This window comes from Lepidochelys kempii, chromosome 25 (assembly GCF_965140265.1).
Source record: "Lepidochelys kempii isolate rLepKem1 chromosome 25, rLepKem1.hap2, whole genome shotgun sequence".
Lineage (NCBI taxonomy): Eukaryota > Metazoa > Chordata > Testudines > Cheloniidae > Lepidochelys > Lepidochelys kempii.
The window spans coordinates 12,328,826-12,348,462 of NC_133280.1; the positions used below are offsets into that span (position 1 = coordinate 12,328,826).

Consider the following 19,637-nt stretch of genomic DNA (forward strand, 5'->3'; position numbering starts at 1 on the left):
AACAGCAGGAAAGCACTGAATGGGAGAGACAAGGTCTGATGCAGCCCAGCCTAGCAAGATCCCCACCTAAGATGGTATTGAGTTAAGGAATTCCCATGAGTTCAGGTATATAACTGAGCTGCAGGTGTTGGGTTTAGTTATCTTCTAGCATCAGGTTTAGTGGACCATGAGAAATGGAATGTAAACTGACCAATGGGGAAATCTCTCTTCGCACTCCAGGAGTTCCCTTAAAGATACCATCCAATAAGGCATCTCACTCTAATTTGGAGTGTCAAGAATGTACCAGGGAGACTAACTTAAAATATTTGAGTCTTAGGGCAGCTATTGAGAGGCAGCCAGTGACCAAAATGAATGTCTTATTTCAATACTTAAGGGGAGAGGAAAAACAAAAACAAAAGACCCCACACTCTGCCTTTGGAATCCGAGGCACATCCCAGTGACCGTGCCAAGTGAGAAACAAGTAACTCCGTACTTCTGCAATGGAGCCAGGCCTATTTGTTATATACTTTTAAAAAAATAAAGTCACAACAGCTCAAGTCTTATCTGAAAGCTTTTATTGCCTATATTCAAATATTACAGTTTCACATTTTATTCAAAAAAAGTTCTAAGCTACCTTTACAAGGACAGTAGCACCTGGGAAGGACTGTGCAGTATTTAGGTTATCCATACGCAGAAGGAAGTCTCTGACCTCTAAGACACAGCTGTGGCCGAGATCCCATCTAGTTCTTAAGGACTTGTAATTTACCAGCAGTGCAGTGTTGTTCCCCACCTCATCCTATAGAGCACAGTATGGCTGAGGAATGCCCAAGTTGACACACTGATCAGGAGGCCACATACAAATGCAACTTTAAAAAAAAAAAATATTCCTGATGGTTTAAATTAAAGGGGGAGCCAAACATACAAAAGCATCTAACATTTGTAAGGATCCACTGTCCTACCAGGGCAATGCCTACACAACCAAGTATCCCGCAGCTGGCTGTGCAGATGCAGCAGTCTGCCTGAGTACTAGCAACGACAGGATCAGCTCATAAGATTCTTCCTTCCCTCTTCCCTTCCAAGGGGGGAGGCAGAGGGAAGGGGAGAGAGGTGAGCCACAAAATAAGAGTATTTTAGATATTAAGTTAAACATTTGGTCCCTAGGATGTCGCCAAGGTACTTTACTGTCCTTGCCTCACTTTAAAAGTATATACACACACATTAAAAAGAGAGCACGAGCCTTTTAGAGCTTCACTTTTGGCATCATAAAAAGGCACAAAAACAGAATTCCTTGGCCCTTGAGCAAGATCTCCAGAAGCAGAAAGAGCTGGCAAAGGCTTTACCAGAGCCAGTGTGCTAGAAGCCACCTCTAATTCCCTTTGAGATTTTGTGACTTCACTAGCGTAACCAGGAGTCATTGGGTAAGGCCTGCGGTGCTTGATGCTAACTACAATAGCGTTACAGGAATCACATCAGAGCATGAAGAATAAGCAGCATCCTTGCAACACAGGACTGCAATGCTAGAAGGTTGCATCCTGTTTGCGAGCAAGTTCCCCACTCCACTCCCCCCACCACGAAACACACGTAGCCCCAGTGTTTTGCTGGTATGAGTCTCCCTGGATGACTAGAAGTGGACTTCATCAGCATTTAAAGGCCTGCCTTGTTTGCATTCTGCAAGTTGCAAGTGACAGGCTGCACCCCCAAAGATAAGAGATGCCCCAGGATTTTAAGAAGCCACTAACTCTCTCTTCTAGGATCATGGGATTTTCGTCTGCTCAGGAAAAAAGTTTAAAAAAAGGTACAAAAAGAGGCTATAGATACTGGAGTGTTGCCGGCAACAGAGATCTGAACACGAGCTGGCCTGGGGAGGTGGCCGCCTTGTGGCCAGGCAGGGCCCAAGGCTCAGTAGCCCTCCTCTTCTCGGTAGTAGTGGTACTCGGGTGGGTCTGTGCTCTGGTCGTACACTGCGTTGGCCACGTCACCAGTGTTGCCCTGGGGACAGTACTTGGGATCGTAGATCTGTCGGCCCAGGCCAAAGATCTGGCCGCTCTGATTGGCTCCCTGGTTGGAGCCCATCTGGAGGGACATGGAGGTGTTGTCGCACTTCTCGGTGCCCATTTTGGTGTCGTAGATGTGTCTCCTCGTGCCAGGAGCCGTCATGCCCACCTGAGAGACCAGATTAGTTGTGGTAACAGTGGCAGCTGGAAACCCCCATTGGGGATTGAGCCCCCACTGCATGAGGGGCTACAGATCATAGCAAAACCCTACCCAAATAGCTGATCTACCTAGACTGCGTGGTGATGGGGGCCAGGAGGGAGTGTACAGCTTCTGTTTTAGATGTGCAGAAATGGATGCAGAGATTAAGGAACTTGGGCAAGGTCACACAGGGAGTCTGTGGCAGGGCCAGGAATCCAAATCCACATCCTGGTCCAGTGCCCTAACCACAAGACCAGCTCTCCAGCAATCAAGTAGGCACCTCTGGTGCTTTCCTGGATTTCACCCAGCTGCCCAGTCAGGCATCTACCCCCTTTAATACCACCCTTAAACCCAGATGTTCTGTGCTGAAGAGACTCCAGTCACTCAACTGGCCCCTTTTTTTATGTCCCCACAGATGGCTCACCAGGTCCATGACTGCTTGCTTACCTGGCTAGCACACTTGTTGGTGCCCATCTGAAGGCTGATGGTGGAATGGTCCATGGGGGCCAGGATCTGGTTTTTGGGATCATAGAGATGTCTCCTGGTGCCGTAGGCTGTCATGCCAGACTGGCTGGCACACTTGTTTGTGCCCATCTGTGGGCAGAGTTACACAGAGAACTAAAGTTACAGCCCAACCGAGTCTGAAGCAGGCTCCCCCCGTCTCAAATAAGTCTCCTCTCCCCCACTCCCATACTAAGCACAATGACTCATGGCTCAAAGGCAGCCTTCTGACCTTCCTTATTTAGAGGGGGGTAAGTACGAGGACTCCCAAGGGCAGGGATTCTCGCCCTGCCTCCAATAGCATGCTTTCCAGTGTTCTTGTATTATTGATTTCACAACTGTCCCATCTCCAATTCCCTACAAGGGCAACCCTCCAGGTCCAAACCTCTGTTGGTGGGGAGGAGGGAGTCTAGTACAGTCCTTCAGACCAGAGTACCTGTTAGATTCACACCCCAGCCCCCCAGGGCAAGAGAATGGACATGCCAAGAAGGCCAGGACAGCAGTGACAATCCAGGCAGTGAAGGAGATGAAGGGCACGGGGCAGTTCTACTTTGTGCTGGATGTTTCATATCCAGCCTGTAACAAGAGAACATCCAGGCTATTAAGTCTTTTGACCATCAGCCATATGCAGTGGCAGCGAATTCAGGTGTTAAAGGGATAACCAAATTTCATGAGACATGCCTTCCTACCCCGTGGCCCTGCCTAGCCCACCCCTGCCCTAATGGGAAGGGCACAGCAGCCAGTTCACCTGAAGCCCAATGACACACTGGCCGGCCTTCATTTTTGCATCGTCAAAGTTCCTCTGTTGTTTCTCCGAGTATTTCACCCCAATGTCCACGTCGCTTTGTATCCCCTTGGTCTTTGCCTGCAGCAGAGAGAAGGGCCCGGGGGGGGAGAGGAAGAGGAGAGTTAGAACCACTGAGTTCTGTCCCTGCATAGAAGAGGGTACTACAACCTAACGTTGCAGTCAGTCAACATACAGACTCAACCCCAAGAACTGCCAGGCTAGAGATGCAGGAGGTTTTATATCCCATACGGAGATGGCTATTTGTTCACTTCCTGCACAGCACCTTTGACAGGGCGAAAGGTGTTTTACAGTTCTACAAGCTATAGCCATGAAGCAGAGATCCTTTATCCACCGCAGAAATGCAGCTGCTTATGGGGTGGAACGTGGCAGATTTGCCAGTGGCGCAGAGACAGCTTGGGACAGAGCGTAAGGACTCCATGCTGCAGAACAGGTCAGATGCTGGTCACTTGCTGGTGTGAACTAGAGTAAATGGGGGATTCGTTAACAGTAGGGGACTTCAGTAGGCCCAGCCAGAGGTTATGAGCCTACGACTGGAATTGGTGGGAGAGATTCTGTGGCCTGCAACATGCAGGAGGTCAGATGAAATGTGGTCCCGTCTGGCCTTCACCTCTAGGAGTTTGATGGTGGCCTCTGCAGGCCAGACATGGTGACTTCCAGTGCACACGTGCTAGACGCGGCATTAATGAGCCTGCCAGGGCTAGCGTAGTAATTTAAGGAGGCAAAATGTAGTTACCCAAACGAGAACTTAGCCAGGACACCAGGACAGACACCTTCATCCTGGTCAGAGGAGCTATGAGACCACATCCATTATGTGTTTATCCTAAGGCAGCCACTGACCTACTTTCTACTAGCTTTATCCTTCATCCATGCAGGGTATAAAAATCCAGTCACCACAAGGCAACACCTTTCACTAGCTGCCCCAGCCCAGAAGGGCCACTTGCAAAGCAATGAGCACACACCTCAGAGACCTGGCGCCTCATGGTTTGGGCCATGAGCGACAGCTTCAGCCCCAGGGTGGCCAAGCCGCCACTTCCCCTACAGCCCTCCCACAAAGCAGCCTGCCTTTGGTTACGGAGGCTTCCCAAGCTTAACAGAGCTGCTTCCTCCCCCGACCCCGAGCTCGCTGGGAAGGCTCCCGGCTGCAGCTGGCTCCATGTGCTGGGGTGAGATCACTTCTTCCCACCACCCAGAGAACAAGAGCCCCATGGGGAAATTTGAGCCTGGCTTTGGCTTTAAAGCCAGGGCATTTTGGAGGAGGGAAGAGCTGCAGCTCTACTGTCAGGAGGCCTCAGTGTAGCCACTTCCTTTGGCACCCTAGGGTGCTTGCGACTCATCCCCCCCAGCCACCCTCACCCCAAACCCATGGGAGCTGGTTGGGCTAGGAGAAGGAATGACCACTCCTGCCCACAAGCCATATGGGACAGATCCCGTTAGACACCAGGCTGGGTCCACCCCTGCACAGTCAGGGTCAGAGGTAAAGCAGCTGGTGCAGGCTACTGCAGCCCCAAGAATTAACCTGACTCACGTTCCTGCTTCAACAGCCACTACAGAGCTTTGCAGGGGCACAGAATTACCAGGGCGCAGATCTGCCCTGGCTGTGCCCCCCTCCAACCTCTGGCTCCCCCTGTCTCCATATGACAGGCCACCATACCAAGGGTCTACCAGGGTAGGGGAGGGTGCCTTTCATAGTTCCGGTGCATCAGCCGAGATGACTAGGGCAATGACAAGTCAGCCTCACAGCGGTACTCACCATGCCTGCCAGAGCCAGCAGGCACACCTGCACCTGGGTCATGTTCCCGGTCTCGAAGAAGTCGTTGGCTTCAAAGAGGTCGACGGGGTTCATGCCGTACTGAACCATGGCCTTGATGAAGTTGGAGAGGTTCTCTAGCTGGCAGGGAAGAGAGACTGATAAAGACACAGGCCGCAGCCAAAGGGGGCCAGGGAAGGAACCCGGGAGGCAGCAATTAGTGTGCCCTTGTTGCCAAGAAGGCCAATGGCATTTTGGGATGTATAAGTAGGGGCACAGCCAGCAGATCGAGGGACGTGATCGTTCCCCTCTATTCAACATTGGTGAGGCCTCATCTGGAGTACTGTGTCCACTTTTGGGCTCCACACTGCAAGAAGGATGTGGATAAATTGGAGAGAGTCCAGCGAAGGGCAACAAAAATGATTAGGGGACTGGAACACATGACTTATGAGGAGAGGCTGCGGGAACTGGGATTGTTTAGTCTGCAGAAGAGAAGAATGAGGGGGGATTTGATAGCTGCTTTCAACTACCTGAAAGGGGGTTCCAGAGAGGATGGTTCTAGACTATTCTCAGTGGTAGAAGAGGACAGGACAAGGAGTAATGGTCTCAAGTTGCAGTGGGGGAGGTTTAGGTTGGATATTAGGAAAAACTTTTTCACTAGGAGGGTGGTGAAACACTGGAATGCGTTACCTAGGGAGGTGGTAGAATCTCCTTCCTTAGGAATTTTTAAGGTCAGGCTTGACAAAGCCCTGGCTGGGATGATTTAGTTGGGGATTGGTCCGGCTTTGAGCAGGGGGTTGGACTAGATGACCTCCTGAGGTCCCTTCCAACCCTGATATTCTATGATTTGAGAAGGAGCTCCCAGGGTGGCTAGCGATCAGCCAGGCCACCCTCGCTGTAAAGGAAGCAGCCAGCACGTACCTGATGCCAGGTCTGAGCTGAGCGGTTGATCTTCCTCACTGAGCCTGGCTGCAGCTTGTTCATGAGCCTGGAGAGAGTGAGAAAGAGCTGTAAGAGCGGATGCCAATCACACAATGTGGAAGCACATTTCCAGCCACAGTGGAGTTGCACAAGCATCTCTTCAGAGGTTCTTGTTCGGCTGCTTTTAAACAAACAAGCAGCCGTCAGAGATAAGGGCGTCCACAAAGCTAAACAGTTAGCAGAAGAAATGATCATCCCTAGACTCGCATACAGCGCTTCTCATCCGCTCACAAAGCGCATCACAAGAGGGGGGCAGCATCATTCCCCACCTGTGAAATGGAGGCAGAGAAAAAATTGACTTGCCCTAGGTCACCCAGCAGGTCACTGGCAGAACTGGGAATGGAACCCAGGTCTCCTCGGTCTCTAGCCACTAGGCCACACTGCCTCAACCTTGGGCTACACACACAAAAAAACCACCACACAAACAACTTATCCCAGTGTAGCCACGTCAGTCAGGCATGTGAAAAAAAATAAATAAAAATAATTAAAAAGGTACCCCATCCCCAAGGATAGTGATGATGACGACAAAGCCCCAGCATAGACGGCAACAGAGGCCAACCCTGTTCAGAATGGTGATCCTCCTATCCCAGCAGGACCCCTCCTTGTGGCGTACGCTGCATCTACACTAGCAGGCTCCACCAGTACAGCGATGCCGACATGGGCTGCATCTACACTTCAAAGCCACAGTCAATGCAATATTAAAACCCCAAGTCTCTAAGATTCAGGCTAGCCACACTACTTATTATGGGAGTCGCTCGGCGTCCCTGGCACGGGTTATTGTTCTAGGCACAGGACGCACACAGAACACAAGACTACATTAATTCAATGTTAAGATTTAAACTCACACTTAAGGAAGCACGGATGTTATGGTCCCCAGAGCAGCTCCTGGCCGTGCTGGCCTTGCATAGGAAAGCAGTGACATGAACACTATCAGCAAGGGAGTTTGGAATGGCAAAATGCAAGTTCTCCCTGAGCTAGCAGGTTGTGCCACATGGCCCTGGGAAGGTAATTTCCACCTGGTTTCCCCTAGCAGGATCATCATCATGTTCCTGACATATCAGTCCCCCAGAGAGAAGTCAGCCCTAGTTTCACTTACACCTACATCAGGAGCATTACCACCACTGAGAATTCACAGCCCTGTATTTCCTGGCATGTGTGGTTAGAGACTAATGCAATATCCTTGTTATGTATTTACTCCCTCTATTTTGAGCTTCAGCCACTTTCAGCAACAAGATTGTTACCAGGATCTCCGATTCCACCCACCCCCAATCACAGAACCAAGACAGAGTCATTAGAGGCCAATAAATGGATAATAAGCCATTCTCCCCTCTGACACCCTGTCTGCTAACCAACAAAGGCTGCTTCAGAAGGAATCCTGGAACAGTCCCTCTTGCTCCAGGCCCTGGGAATGGCCAGGCTCTGCTGCATTTCTTTGCAGAGGCAGATCTGAACCCTGGAACATTCCCATCTTTCAGATGCTTTCCTGGAACTGGATTTTCCTCTCTTGCTGTTTGCAGCTGCCCAGACTATTATGAATATCTACAATCTGCTTTTGGAGATCCTTGGAGAGATGCTAGAAGAAAGCAAAGCATTCACTATTCATGACACTGGGTCTCCAGCACTTACTGAATTGCCAGTATGTGCTTAGGGTTACTCCAGATGTGACCCTGCTCCTCCCTAGGCCCTCGACACCCAGGCCAGGGGCTCCAATGCTCCTCAAGTCAATTCCCTTTTAAATTAGCTCTGGTATCCCCTTGGGCACTTCTGCTAAGTGACATCTCACAGCCAGGAGCAGGATCCTCTGCCATTGCATTTGCCAGCCAATCCCAGAGCACAAGCGCTTGCCTGGCCCTAGTCCAGCCAACACCTCCGCCCAGAGGCCAGCCAACCCACCTGCATCCTAGGCCAAGACTGGGAGTCTAGCTCCAGGCTCAGGACTTTTGCAGAGACATCGCAGGCAATCACTGAGCCAGGGCCAAACTCGTGCTTTAAGTGCTGGTATCATTTGCTATGGGGCAAGAGGGGCAGTTAACGCCTCACCCAGGCTGGTCACAGCTCTGCGTGCCCCATTATATCCTCCGCTTCCCTCCCGTTCTGCCTTTGCCGTGTATTAGAGCTCGCATCAGGGCCAATATGCTGGCATGACTTTGCACATCTCCAACGTTTTTCTGAAGTGGCACCGCTGGCTTTAAGCCTCCAAGCCGGTCTGCAGCTCCGGCTATGGCCCAGTAATGCAGGATGGGTGCAACTGGCCAGCAAGATGGAAGGACATGGAGCTCTTCCCCTGGATGGCAAGGAGAGGTCAGCGTTCACAGCCTGCTGCTCCATCAGTTCCCCCCTGACCAATGCAGACCCCTGGGCCCTCACAGACTCACTCGCAGAGGATCACTCCGTCCTTCAGCCCCAACTGGAAATCGGGGCCGATCTCCTTCCCGGTGATGCTCTCGATCCATATCCTCAGCTCAGCCTCCTTCTGGGGGTCGTACTTCTGAGCAAGCTGGGAGGAGAGCAGAGAATGGAAGAGTCAGGCAGCTCTTCGCTGGGTCCCCTGGGCTAGCCACCCCTCCACCCACTGCCCACTTCCTGGTGAGCTCAGCCACAAGGCCACATTCCTGCTTGCTGCACATGGGTAGCAGACAGCACCTTTCAGTAAGGGCTGCTAGGACACACGACCATGGGGGAGAGAGAAAAGAGAAAGAAAACAAGTGAGACTCCATGATCAGAGACCTCTGGGAAAGCTGAAAGGGAGACAGGACAATACCGGGGCCACCTCGTCTGAGCCAGATGTATAGCTCCCCCACGGAAAGGGTGGGGGTAGCATGCAAAGCCAATGCAGTCCCCCAGCGCAGGCTAAAGCAGCCTCAAGTTGCACCCCGGCTACAGTGGTCCTCTAGTCTGCTCCCCAGCAGAGCCCATATAAACAGGGTACGTGCCTGCCCCAGCCGTGCCCACTCACTCCCAGATACTGACCCATCCCCTCTGTGCCCAGGGCTGGTCAGTGCGGAATCAATACCTTGGCACTGCCCAGCATGTGCACCAATGGGAAGCTGGCCATCAGGTATTCCTCCGCTGGCTGGCACTGGTGAGTACTGCGTTACCTTAACCCCACAGCCCCTTTGCAGCAGCCTAGCTAATGTAAAGGGGCCCAGCTTCACTCTACCCCAGTGTGTAGCAGCAGGTCCCCCTGTAATACACAGGCCAACAGGAGCGTGGGGAGGAGATCATCATCAGTGCAGGTCAATGTCACATTAGCATGGCCACTGGAAAGACTTGTCAGGACACAGCTCCCCGGAAGGAGCCTTAATGGTGGCAAGAGAAAACAAACCCCCAAATCACTGCCAGGCATTTTGCCGCTAGACCCCCCTAGGGGCCCAACGTGCTGAAGCTAAGCAGGCTGGAGAACAGGGCCCAGCACCAGGAAGGGGCTGTCTGGATAGCACCAAGATACTCGGTCAGCTACCACTTCCTGATGCACAGGAAAGCCAGGCCAAGCAGGAGCTCAGCAACGAAGAGATTAGTACGAGCACTGGTGGTCCCTCAGCAGCCAGCCGGGGCAGATCCAGCAGCATTTACGTGCATGGGGAGTTTAACAACTTCCTTGTTTGCTTGGTTTTGACACATGAGGAAAAGGCTGGTCTTTACTCTAAGCTCTAAAATCCCCCTCCGCACGCGAGCGAACCCAGCCAAGGCAGCTCTGGGCTGGTTCCCACTGGACATTTTCGGAAGCTTGGGTCAGATGCGACGGCATCACGTCACGCTCTTCCCCACCCAGCTACCAGACAAGAAACGGTACAGCCTATGACAACGAGGTCACTAGACATCACCTGTCGCTTCTCAGGAGACCAGGGGGAACGTTGCACTCCTCCTGCCCAAATCCCAGGCTGGCCAGTTGCAGTCTGTCTCCCAAAATCCCCTGCTGCACTTATTGGCTCGTCCCTCCTTCCCCATCACAGAGACACGACTGACCCCTGCAGTGCCCTGCCTTGGAATGTTGCAGACAAAGCGGCTATAAAAAGCACAGAGTGATCATTACAAGATAGAAGCTAGCGAGGAGGACAAGGCCTTGAGGTTAAGACACCGGGCTGCTGGCATGATTGACATCCTGTGTGAGCCAGCACAACTTAGAGCAACTCACCGCTCATCAGTCTAGATGCATCTTCATCTCGTGCAATTGCTTTATTGCATTTAGTTCGGCCTTTGCCTTGGTGCAGCAGGTCTGGAAAAGTTTTGCTTTTGTTTAAAAAAAGCCAACTGGTTTTCCAGCTTGTTTTATTTTAAACGGTAGAAATTCAGGTCCTGTCTCTTCAGGAGACGGAATGGCTGGAGAACTGGTACAGAGATGGAGTAGGAAAAACACACCTGGGGTGGGCAGGCAGCTTTTAAATGCACATTAATCTGTAAGCCTCACTTAGCTCAAGTGACTGCACCCGCTGGGGAGAAAGGCGCTCTTTGTTAAAGACTCGAGCCCTCTGATTCAAGGCCCGGGAAAGCGCTGCAGTCCCCGGCAGCCTCACAGCAAGACCGGACTGCGTTCGTACGGTAAGAGACCCAGCAAAATGACAGGGAACTCCTCATGCCTTTCTGAAGCAGCAAGGAGTGTGCCCAGATATGACCTACCCTCTTCCGCAGGTGACCTTTAATGCTGTGGATTAAGGTCACCCCACACCAGCACGTGAGAGGCTGGCTGTATCTGCCTGCCATGGACACAGGGGACACAGATAAGAGTCTCCTACAGTCTCTCAATCCTCATTTGCTTCCACCCCATCCCAGAAAAAGGCCACTGTCAATAAAACCTGAGCCTACAGATCAGGGTGGCATTTGCTATGGGGGCAATTGTCTCGCCACCCTCCTCAAGCAATATCTTGCTTTGCCCCCAAATTTTTTATAGGTCTGTATCTTCCAGTCTGACTTTGCAGGTTATAATATAATCACATATCTTGCTCCCGACACCCCAGAATTTCTCCTGAAGTGCTATCGCTGTGATAGACTATCCAGGATCTTGGTGCACTGGCATGACCGGCAACGGGAAGCTGGGCAAGATTCTGCCCTCTTCACCCAAGTCCCAGCACGCTCCCCCACCCCACAGCTAAGGTGCACAGGCCCAGGAAGAGTGTCACTCAGGGCAAGTCACAGGAAAGGGAGCAGCAGGACTGATTCGTGTCCCCAGTCAGCTTTGTTCAGGGGTCCTCGCTCAGACTTGACTCGGGGGGTGGGAGGGGGTGAAGGAGGGAGATGGGACTCCTGGGGTCTATAGCCAGCATTGGAAAGGATGCTGTGTTTAGCAGGTACAGCCTGACACTCCCCTGCCCCCCATCTCTAACACCAGCCTCCCAGGGGAGAGGAAGCCCTAGAGGCCTCAGCACTGCAGCCCAAACCACTGCCCTTGGGGTCAGGGCCAGACTTCCCCTCCCTGCAGCCCAGGAATGTGTCTCAGCAGATTCCTTGGGCACCATGAATATCCCAAGAATGCAAAGTACCTTGTTTAAATCAAGGCCAGCTGTCCCAGCTGCAAGCAGCTTTAAAGAAGTGAAGGAGACAGCAGGTCCCTGCTGCCAGAGGAGAGTCATCAGCATGTCAGACACCCTCTCCCAGCTGCTACTAAGCAGCCTCTGTTAAGGGCTCGTGCCCAAGAGCACCTGTCAGAGACAGGTGCTGGAGGAGCTGCTGGCTGCTTCTGGAGCAGGGTTTAAGGCTGCATATATATCAGGCAGAAGAAGGCTGCTCGTTTGTAGAGGGCTAAGTATAACCACCCTCCACTTAGTGGAGTCATTAAACCTAGAACCTTTGACACTAGAACCATGGGCCTCTACCTCTTCAGCTAAGGGTGAAGCTTGATTAGATGGCAGCAGTAGTAGGCTCTTATCTTTTTTAGAGGAGCCAGCCACTAGTGGGTACATGACATTTAACTACTGTGTCACATTAGATACTTACAACGCCAGTCAGTTCCCTGACACTACAAGGTCAAATCCCAACAAGATCAATTCAGCACTTCCAAGACAAGCACGATGCAGTTTAGTGCGTGGGTGTCTCCCAGCTATGCAAAGCAGAGTGTCCCCTCTGCCTGGGGGAAGGTCCCCTCGACTTGACAGTCTCCTTGGAGAAAGTTTCCCTCCTCTGGCTTTGGGGGTTGCTTGTAGTCCTCCACCCTAGAGTTGACTGCTTGTCAGTGGTGCTCTGACTGCACAGAGCTTAAACATCACTTTTCATCCCAGCTCGAAACTAGACTTCCATGTTCAACAAACCCCAGTAGTCTGCAGAGGTGGAGATAAGGAAGGGTGAGATCAGCCTCAACTGATGTAGGGCAAGGATAGGCATGTTAGCCCAGCTCCCCTCTATTCCAAGCCCAGCTCCCTGGGAACACTACAAGTTCATTGACTAGAGTCTTCTGGCAGGGGCAGGGACAGGGACAAACCCCTTGATGAACCAAGAGAGACTGAGCATGGAGCACAGAACACAGTTGGGCCCCATCACTTTCACGGTCATAGGATTTTAAAAAGGTTACTTTCACGCTTTGAAGCGATTTAAATCTATAATTACAACACTGAAATTTCAGAGGTCCTGACCCAAAAAGGAGTTCTGGGAGGGTCACAAGGTTATTGGGGGGATGGGGGGGCCTGCAGTACTGCAACCCTTACTTCTGGGCTGCTGCTGGCGGGGAGATGCTGCCTTCAGAGCTGGGTGCCCAGCCAACAGCTGCCGATCTCTGGCCGCCCAGCTCTGAAGGCAGTGCAGAAGTAAGAATGGAAATACTGCGACCCCCTTGCAATTCCCTTTTGGTCAGAAGCCCCATTTGACAAATGCTGGTCTCCCCCATGAGATCTGCATAATAGAGGGTAAAAGCACACAAAAGACCAGATTTCATGGTCCGGGACAGGTTTTTCATGGTCACGAATTTGGTAGGGCCCTGCTCACAGCCTTTGCCTTGGCTGTGTGGTTGCCTCCAGCCAAGGCAACCACACAGCCCAGTTCATCTGTACTCCCATCTGGGCCTCTCTACCCGCTGCTGAGGACTTGGCAGGTTGAGCTCACAAGGGGGCAAGCTCGGTGATGGAGATGCAGGGGCCAGGAGAAGAAGGGCCAGATTTGCCAGAGAGAGTCACACCTACAACAGAGCCCAATTCCAAGAGAGCTTGGCTCTGTCCACATTGGGGGCCATAAGCTGCATGAGGAGAGCAGAGCTCTCCTGGGAGTCTGGTTCCCGGTCGCTGGAGAGAACCCTCTGGCAGCCCAAGCATACTGCGGGAGATAGGAGGATCTCGCTCCCAATCTCAGCTCTGACAACTCCTGCCGCAACCCTTGGGCAAGTCACTTCATGCCACCTCAGTTTCCCTGTTTATAAAGTGGGGGGAGATAATGCACTATACCAGAGGGTAGAAGGGTATGAACGCGTTGGATCAACTGCAGACTCCCAGCTCCCCACAGGCAGGAAGCAGCACCCATGGAGAAAAGGGAGAGTTTAGGTTCTGGAGAAGCCCATGGAAGATCCAAACCCCCACCGGATTCAGAGCACTGCACTGCTGCGAGGTCACTAGCTGCCCAGCCCGAGCGAGGGCTGCTGAACACCCTGCCGTGAAATGCTCAGCTCTGATTTCACAACCTGCTCTTCATTCCCTTTTCAACCGGTGAAGGGGACTGGGGTGCAAGGGGGAAGGGGAGACCTTTTGACAGCAGCAATGCAAGGGGAGGGCACTTGCTCAACACATACAAGAGGCATTGGAGATCCTAGCCCCAGTGGTACGGGAGAATCTAGCACTAATCCACACCCCTGCTTCTCCCCACCCTGGCTCTTGGTGCAGCTACTCCGGCATGTAGAACTGATCCACTCCCAAACCCACTCAAGATCCAGGGCCTTGCACTGGCCTCTGGATGGGAGCTCGTCTGATGGAGGAATCTGAACAAGTCTGCCAGATTTCACAGGGCCCCAGGACAAATCAGAACACAAGACAACACACAGGACCAGGCTGGGATCCTTCTCACCCAGCACCAGCTGCTTCAGACAGAGGGGCAGCCCGCAAGTGGAAGAAAGTTACTTGGGGAAGTTACTTCCTAACCCTCATCAGTTAGTGGTTGGTCCGTGCCCTGAAACATGAAGGTTTAAATAAGCCAAAGCAACGTAGCCTCTCCAGCGTGACTGTGCACGCGCACACACACACACACACACGGCAAATGAGAACATCTAATCCTTGCTTCAGTTCCGGGACCGCACTGCTCCGGGTTTCATCTGCCTTCCCAGCCCCATGGGTAGCACTAGCTGCTGTTTAGCTACCGCAGACCTATTGGAGCAGGCACCATTCCCTTGTCCTGTGCCATCCCCCAGTATTTATCACGCTCTAAGCTCCTCGGGGCAAGGACGGTTTGCACAACAGGGCCCTGATCCAGTGGAAGCTTTAAAGATCGCCTCCATGGTCATTTAGAAAGCCGCCCTTTCCCCACTGATCTAATCAGGAGAGCCACAATTCCAGGAACCGACAGACAAAGAACAGGCAAGATCTTGATCATCCAACCTCCTAACCGCAGAATCCAAAGTGAGCAACGCTGACAATTTGGATAGGACCCTCTGAAGGCGAGAGATGTTAATTCATATTGGCACTAACAACCCAGCCCAGCAAGAGAAAGCTTCCCATGGAGAGGGACAAATATGACATGTTCCCCAATTGCCAACATTATCACCTCCCCAAGTTGTTTCTGCTCCAGCTTGCAAGGCCAGGGGAACTGTTCTGATTTGTGCAGGAGGGAGCATGTCAACATTCTGCAGTTAATGCTGCAAAGTCTGAATTCTTCCCCCTAGACTCTGCTGTGAATCTGGTTAGGTGATAGACTGATTTGACCCAGGGACCGAGGGAGCTAATAGGGTGGGGGGGAGGGCGGGGGAGGAAGAGACAGAAGAGGAGGAGACAGACAAGCTGGCCCCAAAAGCAAATTCCACAGATTCCATTCTCCAAGGACTTCTACCCTTAGAAAAGTTGTACTGATTTAACTAGATCAAAATCCATGGTGCAAATCCAGAATGTCAAACTACTGTGGGTGCCAACTCCCTTGAGGGTGTAGCCGACTGAACTGAACTAAGCAAGGATTTAACAGGTTCAAGGGCATCTACTTTTAGGGGTTGGTGCCACGGACTTGGACCTAGTAACACCAGTGCATCTTCTCAGCTTCAGCAAGGCCTAGGCACTGCTGCAGTGTCGGGGGGGGGGGGGGGGGGAGAGAAGAAGAGAAGAGTGCATGTTTAAGTTGACTCCCAGTCCTTTCTCCCTGACCCCCACCCACCCCCAGAGGAATAGGTGACTTTGCACAGAATGGCTGTTCCGCAGCATCAGGCATGCAGGCTGGCTTCACTTTTCTGTTCTTCAACAGGGTTACTGCTGCCAGTACAAACCGGGGAAGGGGAGGGGTATGTCAGACACACCGATGGAGTTCCCCTTCCCTCCCTTTATAGCATCGTCCCCTTAAGCAACCTAGAGCAGAAACTGCCTGTCCCTTGGGCTCTGCTGACTAGACAAAGGGTTGAGTCAAAATTGGGTCTAAGCGGTCATGCTTTAGTGATCACTCATCCGGGTTAGGACAGAGCCTTGTGGTGGATTCTCTTCTAGATCTCGGTGCTACACAGCCACTGCAGATATCTGTCCTGCTTTTATGGGGGTTATAAAACAGGTCACATGGTTGATAAGAATTAAGCGACTAGCTTGATGCTAGCCTGTCCCATTGGCTATAAAAAAAATCCTCACTCAGCTGCGTTTAGAGAGGACACCCATGATGTGCCCACATTTGTAGGTTACTTAGTGTTCAGCCATCACATTGCCTCCATCTTGTGCAACAACCCGTCAGGATTGGGCCATAAGGTTTAGCGAGAGGCGTTTACGAACAGAGGCCGTGGAAGGCTGCAGAGAGAAGAGGCACCTGCCTATTCAGCACCTAGCTCTGACTCAGCCACCGTATTACAGATCTGTACACAGGAACCTGCTCCCAGAGAGCCCTCGGCAGTGTCACATTAGCAAATTGAGCAAGCTGGTCCCAGACGACAGGTGCAGAGGAAACATGCCACATCGCAGCTGCAGCAGGAGCAGACCGAGAAGGGAAAGATTCCAGTCCCTTTCAGCCTCTCTCCCCCTCCACACAGGAGCCCTTGCTGGAGCAGAGAGGGTGTCACAAGTGACAGAATCAATCTGAACTAGATGGGGAGATACCAGACGTTCACACCTTTGCAGAAGGCAGCTCTGGTAGCTGCATTTGCACTGGATGTTTGAAGTGAGCTGTAGCCCACAAAAGCTCATGCTCAAATAAATTGGTTAGTCTCCCAGGTGCCACAAGTCCTCCTGTTCTTTTTGCGAATACAGACTAACAGGGCTGCTCCTCTGAAACCCAAGTGAAATCTGACTCTCCACAGCTTCACCAATGGGGAGCACTAGTTTTGTGGGTTAGCCACAGCACTCTAACCCCCATACGAACCGGTCTGGATGAGACAGCTACATAAATGCCGCCGGCAGCCTGTCTATGCAGGCACCAGTGGGAAACTTCCTTGTTTACAGTGACGTCAAGGAAGGCCCCTTAGGGCTAGATGAGAAGGTGGTATCAGTTGCTCACTGGTTGTTGCTGCATATTGTAATGGGCTAGCAATTCCCACTTCCACCATAGGCCGGTCCGGAAGTTGCATAAACTGCTTGTATTTTATTCCAGTAGCACTTCAGAACCTCCATCAAGGATCCACAGTAGTAGCCACTGTGCAGATAGGACCGTCCCTGCCACAGACAGGCACAATGTAGGTAAGATGCCAACAGCCACTGATCCCACCCGCCAGCCACTGATCTCCCAGTGCTCCACAAACATTTAATTTAGACTTTGAGAGGTGGCCCAAAGTCATCCCCATATTCCTGGGGAAAGCGAGGCATGGGGTGACACCAGGCCAAGGCTATGTCAGCATCACAGCAGGGATCAGAAGCCAGGAATCCCCACTCCCAGATCCATGCTCTAACCTCTAGCCCACATTCCCTTCCTTGGCAGTTTAACTTGGGGAAGGGGAGGATCCTTTTCCTCGGCACCAAGTGATTTGTCGGAGAAGGCCTCCTGAAACACTTCTGGAAGTTGCAGGTAGCATAAGAGCTAAGATGGGCCCTAGACACTTAGTTTATTACATCATTATTTAGGTCAGGTGTGTTTCTCAGTGACTATAGCAACACATTGATAAATGGAGGCCAAATTGCCAAGGAAATAGAGAACTAGGTCCAGCCAGGGGTAAGAAAATCTGGTGGAACAAATATCGTAAGGTATAATAATAATAATAATGAAAAAAGCCTTCCCTGGAACATAGCTAGTATTTTAGATTTTAATTACACTCAGAACACGAGCAATCCAATCTGTAAATTATAGGGATTAGGATTACACAAACAGGCAGCCAAGAAACTGCACCATATTGTCCCCACACCTTACCCTGAGAGGAGTTTGCTATTATAGAAAGACACGAGTCTTTCCATCAAGGCTCAGTCCCATGGCTTGTTTACTGCCCACACCTGCACGCCATTGCCTAATAGCCTACCTTCTCAGAGGGTTTAGTCTGTGCTCTGGTAGATTTCTCTTAACAGAAGGAAGGATTTAACCACTGTCACCCAAAATCTGGAGTTACCCTATGTTCCCTAGGGCCCTCAGCATCACAGCCAGCTACAGAACCAGCTGAGACCACTCCCGGTTCAGAGGGAGGGTCAGTTCAGGCCCAGAAATGTAGATTTTATAGCAAGAGAGGGGGCTTTTTTTGGGTAAACGAGAAGAGACAGTTTGCATGTCAGGATTTCCCTGCTCAGTTTAGAAGTCAAACTGGGACAGAGAAGTAGAGCGGGAAACTGACTAGAAACAAAAGTGAAAGTGACCAGTTTTAACTTGGTCCAAGAGTAGCAAAATGCAAGATAGACTAATGGGGCCAGAGTTCAGATGTTAGCAGTAACAAAGGGGGAGAGGAGTTTAAAGTTATAATGTGCTCAATAAGCCCACCAGGACTAAGATATTCAGCTAACTAACATGGCTCCAGGGTCAGGATCAGATGAAAAGGGGGAAATGGATGCTCTCAGACTTGTTGTGGCAGACAGAGGACTGAAAGGCAATGCCCCCAGCCTACCCAGCTCAGGCCAGAGGAGCAGGCTACGCCCAGCTGCTTCCTCCCACATTCCCACCACCATCCCTTTGTGGAAATGGGCATCCCCCCAGAACCTCAGGGCGCCTGGATGCAGAGATACATTTGACTCCCCTTGGCCACACCCCCTCAAAGCCACTTTATAGGCCCTGTTAGCAGTGCTTAATTGGTAGCCAGAGAGCTGCTGGGACACAAGTAATTTTTTTGCTTTCATAACTGATGCAGCAAGCCCAGAGGTGTCAGGGCTAAGCCCTGGCACGAATTAAACACTGCCCCTTGGACAAAGCCAGGCAAGGTTTTGGGGGGTGCTAAACGTGCACACAACTGCACCAGGACAGAACCTGTCCTTGCACCAAACACACTTGGACCCAAGGAGCCGGGCCAGCCCGGGAGAAACTGCTGCCAGATGGAGCCTGGAACAGCCTCCTGGGACCAGTGGCAGGGAGACTTCCTGCTCCGCTCCTAACTTTGGGGGCAGTGGGAGGTGCGGGCCTTCTCTGTCCCCAGAGGCCACACGCCGCTGCTGAGCCCAGAAAGGGAGCTCCCAGCCCGGGCTGAGGAAGGGGGGGCGGAAGAGGAGATTGGAGGCAGATTTCCCCAGTGCCAGCAGCTGGGACCGGGCCAGGGCGCTGGCTGCGCGCGAAGGACACAGCTGGGAGAGACCCGAACTGGAGAGTCTGGAGCTCGCCTGCACCCCAGGGCGCACCGGGGCGCAGCTCCCCAGGGCGCACCGGGGCGCAGCTCCCCAGGGCGCACCGGGGCGCAGCTCCCCAGGGCGCACCGGGGCGCAGCTCCCCAGGGCGCACCGGGGCGCAGCTCCCAGTCACATCACAGCCCCGCTACAAACTTTTCTGGCCAGCCGCCAGCCTCACCCTGCTCTTGACCTCCGCGGACAAGCCGTAGGACGGGCCCTTGTTGAACTGCGAGCTGCTCATGCTGCGCTCCGGGGGCCGCTCTGCGCCAGGTCCGGGGGCCGCGGCGCGTACAGGAGACTCCCTCGCTGTGCTCCGGAGGTTTTGGCCGAGCAGGGCACCGCCTCCTCCCGCTGATTGGAGGGGAGTTAAAATAGCCTTATAAGGGCAGGAAAGCTCCGAATTCCTGCAGGATGGGGAGTTTCCTGTGTGTGCCCCCCCAGTGACCCCCGGGGTCAGAGCTGGGGGCTGCGCCCCCCCTTCCAGCGCCGGCTCCGTTCCCGGAGACTTTGTCAGCCTGAGAGCTCGGCAAGCGTGAGAGACTCTCTGGGCTCTCTGGCGGGGGCAGATCCCAGGGATGGGATTTCCCACAGGTTTGGGGGGGTTGATCCACCCCCT

At 52.4% G+C, this 19,637-nt stretch overlaps 1 protein-coding gene across 1 annotated transcript; it reads right to left on the reverse strand.

The window, feature by feature from the left end:
- Positions 1 to 537: 537 nt before the first annotated feature.
- Positions 538 to 19,357, reverse strand: CNN2 (calponin 2). Its single transcript, XM_073324320.1, has 7 exons — positions 19,200 to 19,357; positions 8,585 to 8,706; positions 6,150 to 6,216; positions 5,232 to 5,369; positions 3,422 to 3,538; positions 2,620 to 2,766; positions 538 to 2,142 (listed from the first exon to the last, which is right to left on the reverse strand). Exons 1-7 carry the CDS (start codon positions 19,260 to 19,262, stop codon positions 1,879 to 1,881), a joined length of 918 nt encoding a protein of 305 aa, XP_073180421.1. The 5' UTR covers positions 19,263 to 19,357; the 3' UTR covers positions 538 to 1,878.
- Positions 19,358 to 19,637: the final 280 nt, after the last annotated feature.

Coding starts and splice junctions, on each gene's coding strand:
- CNN2 (XM_073324320.1), bottom strand. CDS start 19,262: ATGAGCAGCTCGCAGTTCAACAAGGGCCCGTCCTACGGCTTGTCCGCG. Junction 8,707..19,199: donor CCGCGGAGGTCAAGAGCAGG/GTGAGGCTGGCG, acceptor CTCTCCTCCCAG/CTTGCTCAGAAGTACGACCC. Junction 2,767..3,421: donor AGTGTGTCATTGGGCTTCAG/GTGAACTGGCTG, acceptor CTCTGCCCACAG/ATGGGCACAAACAAGTGTGC.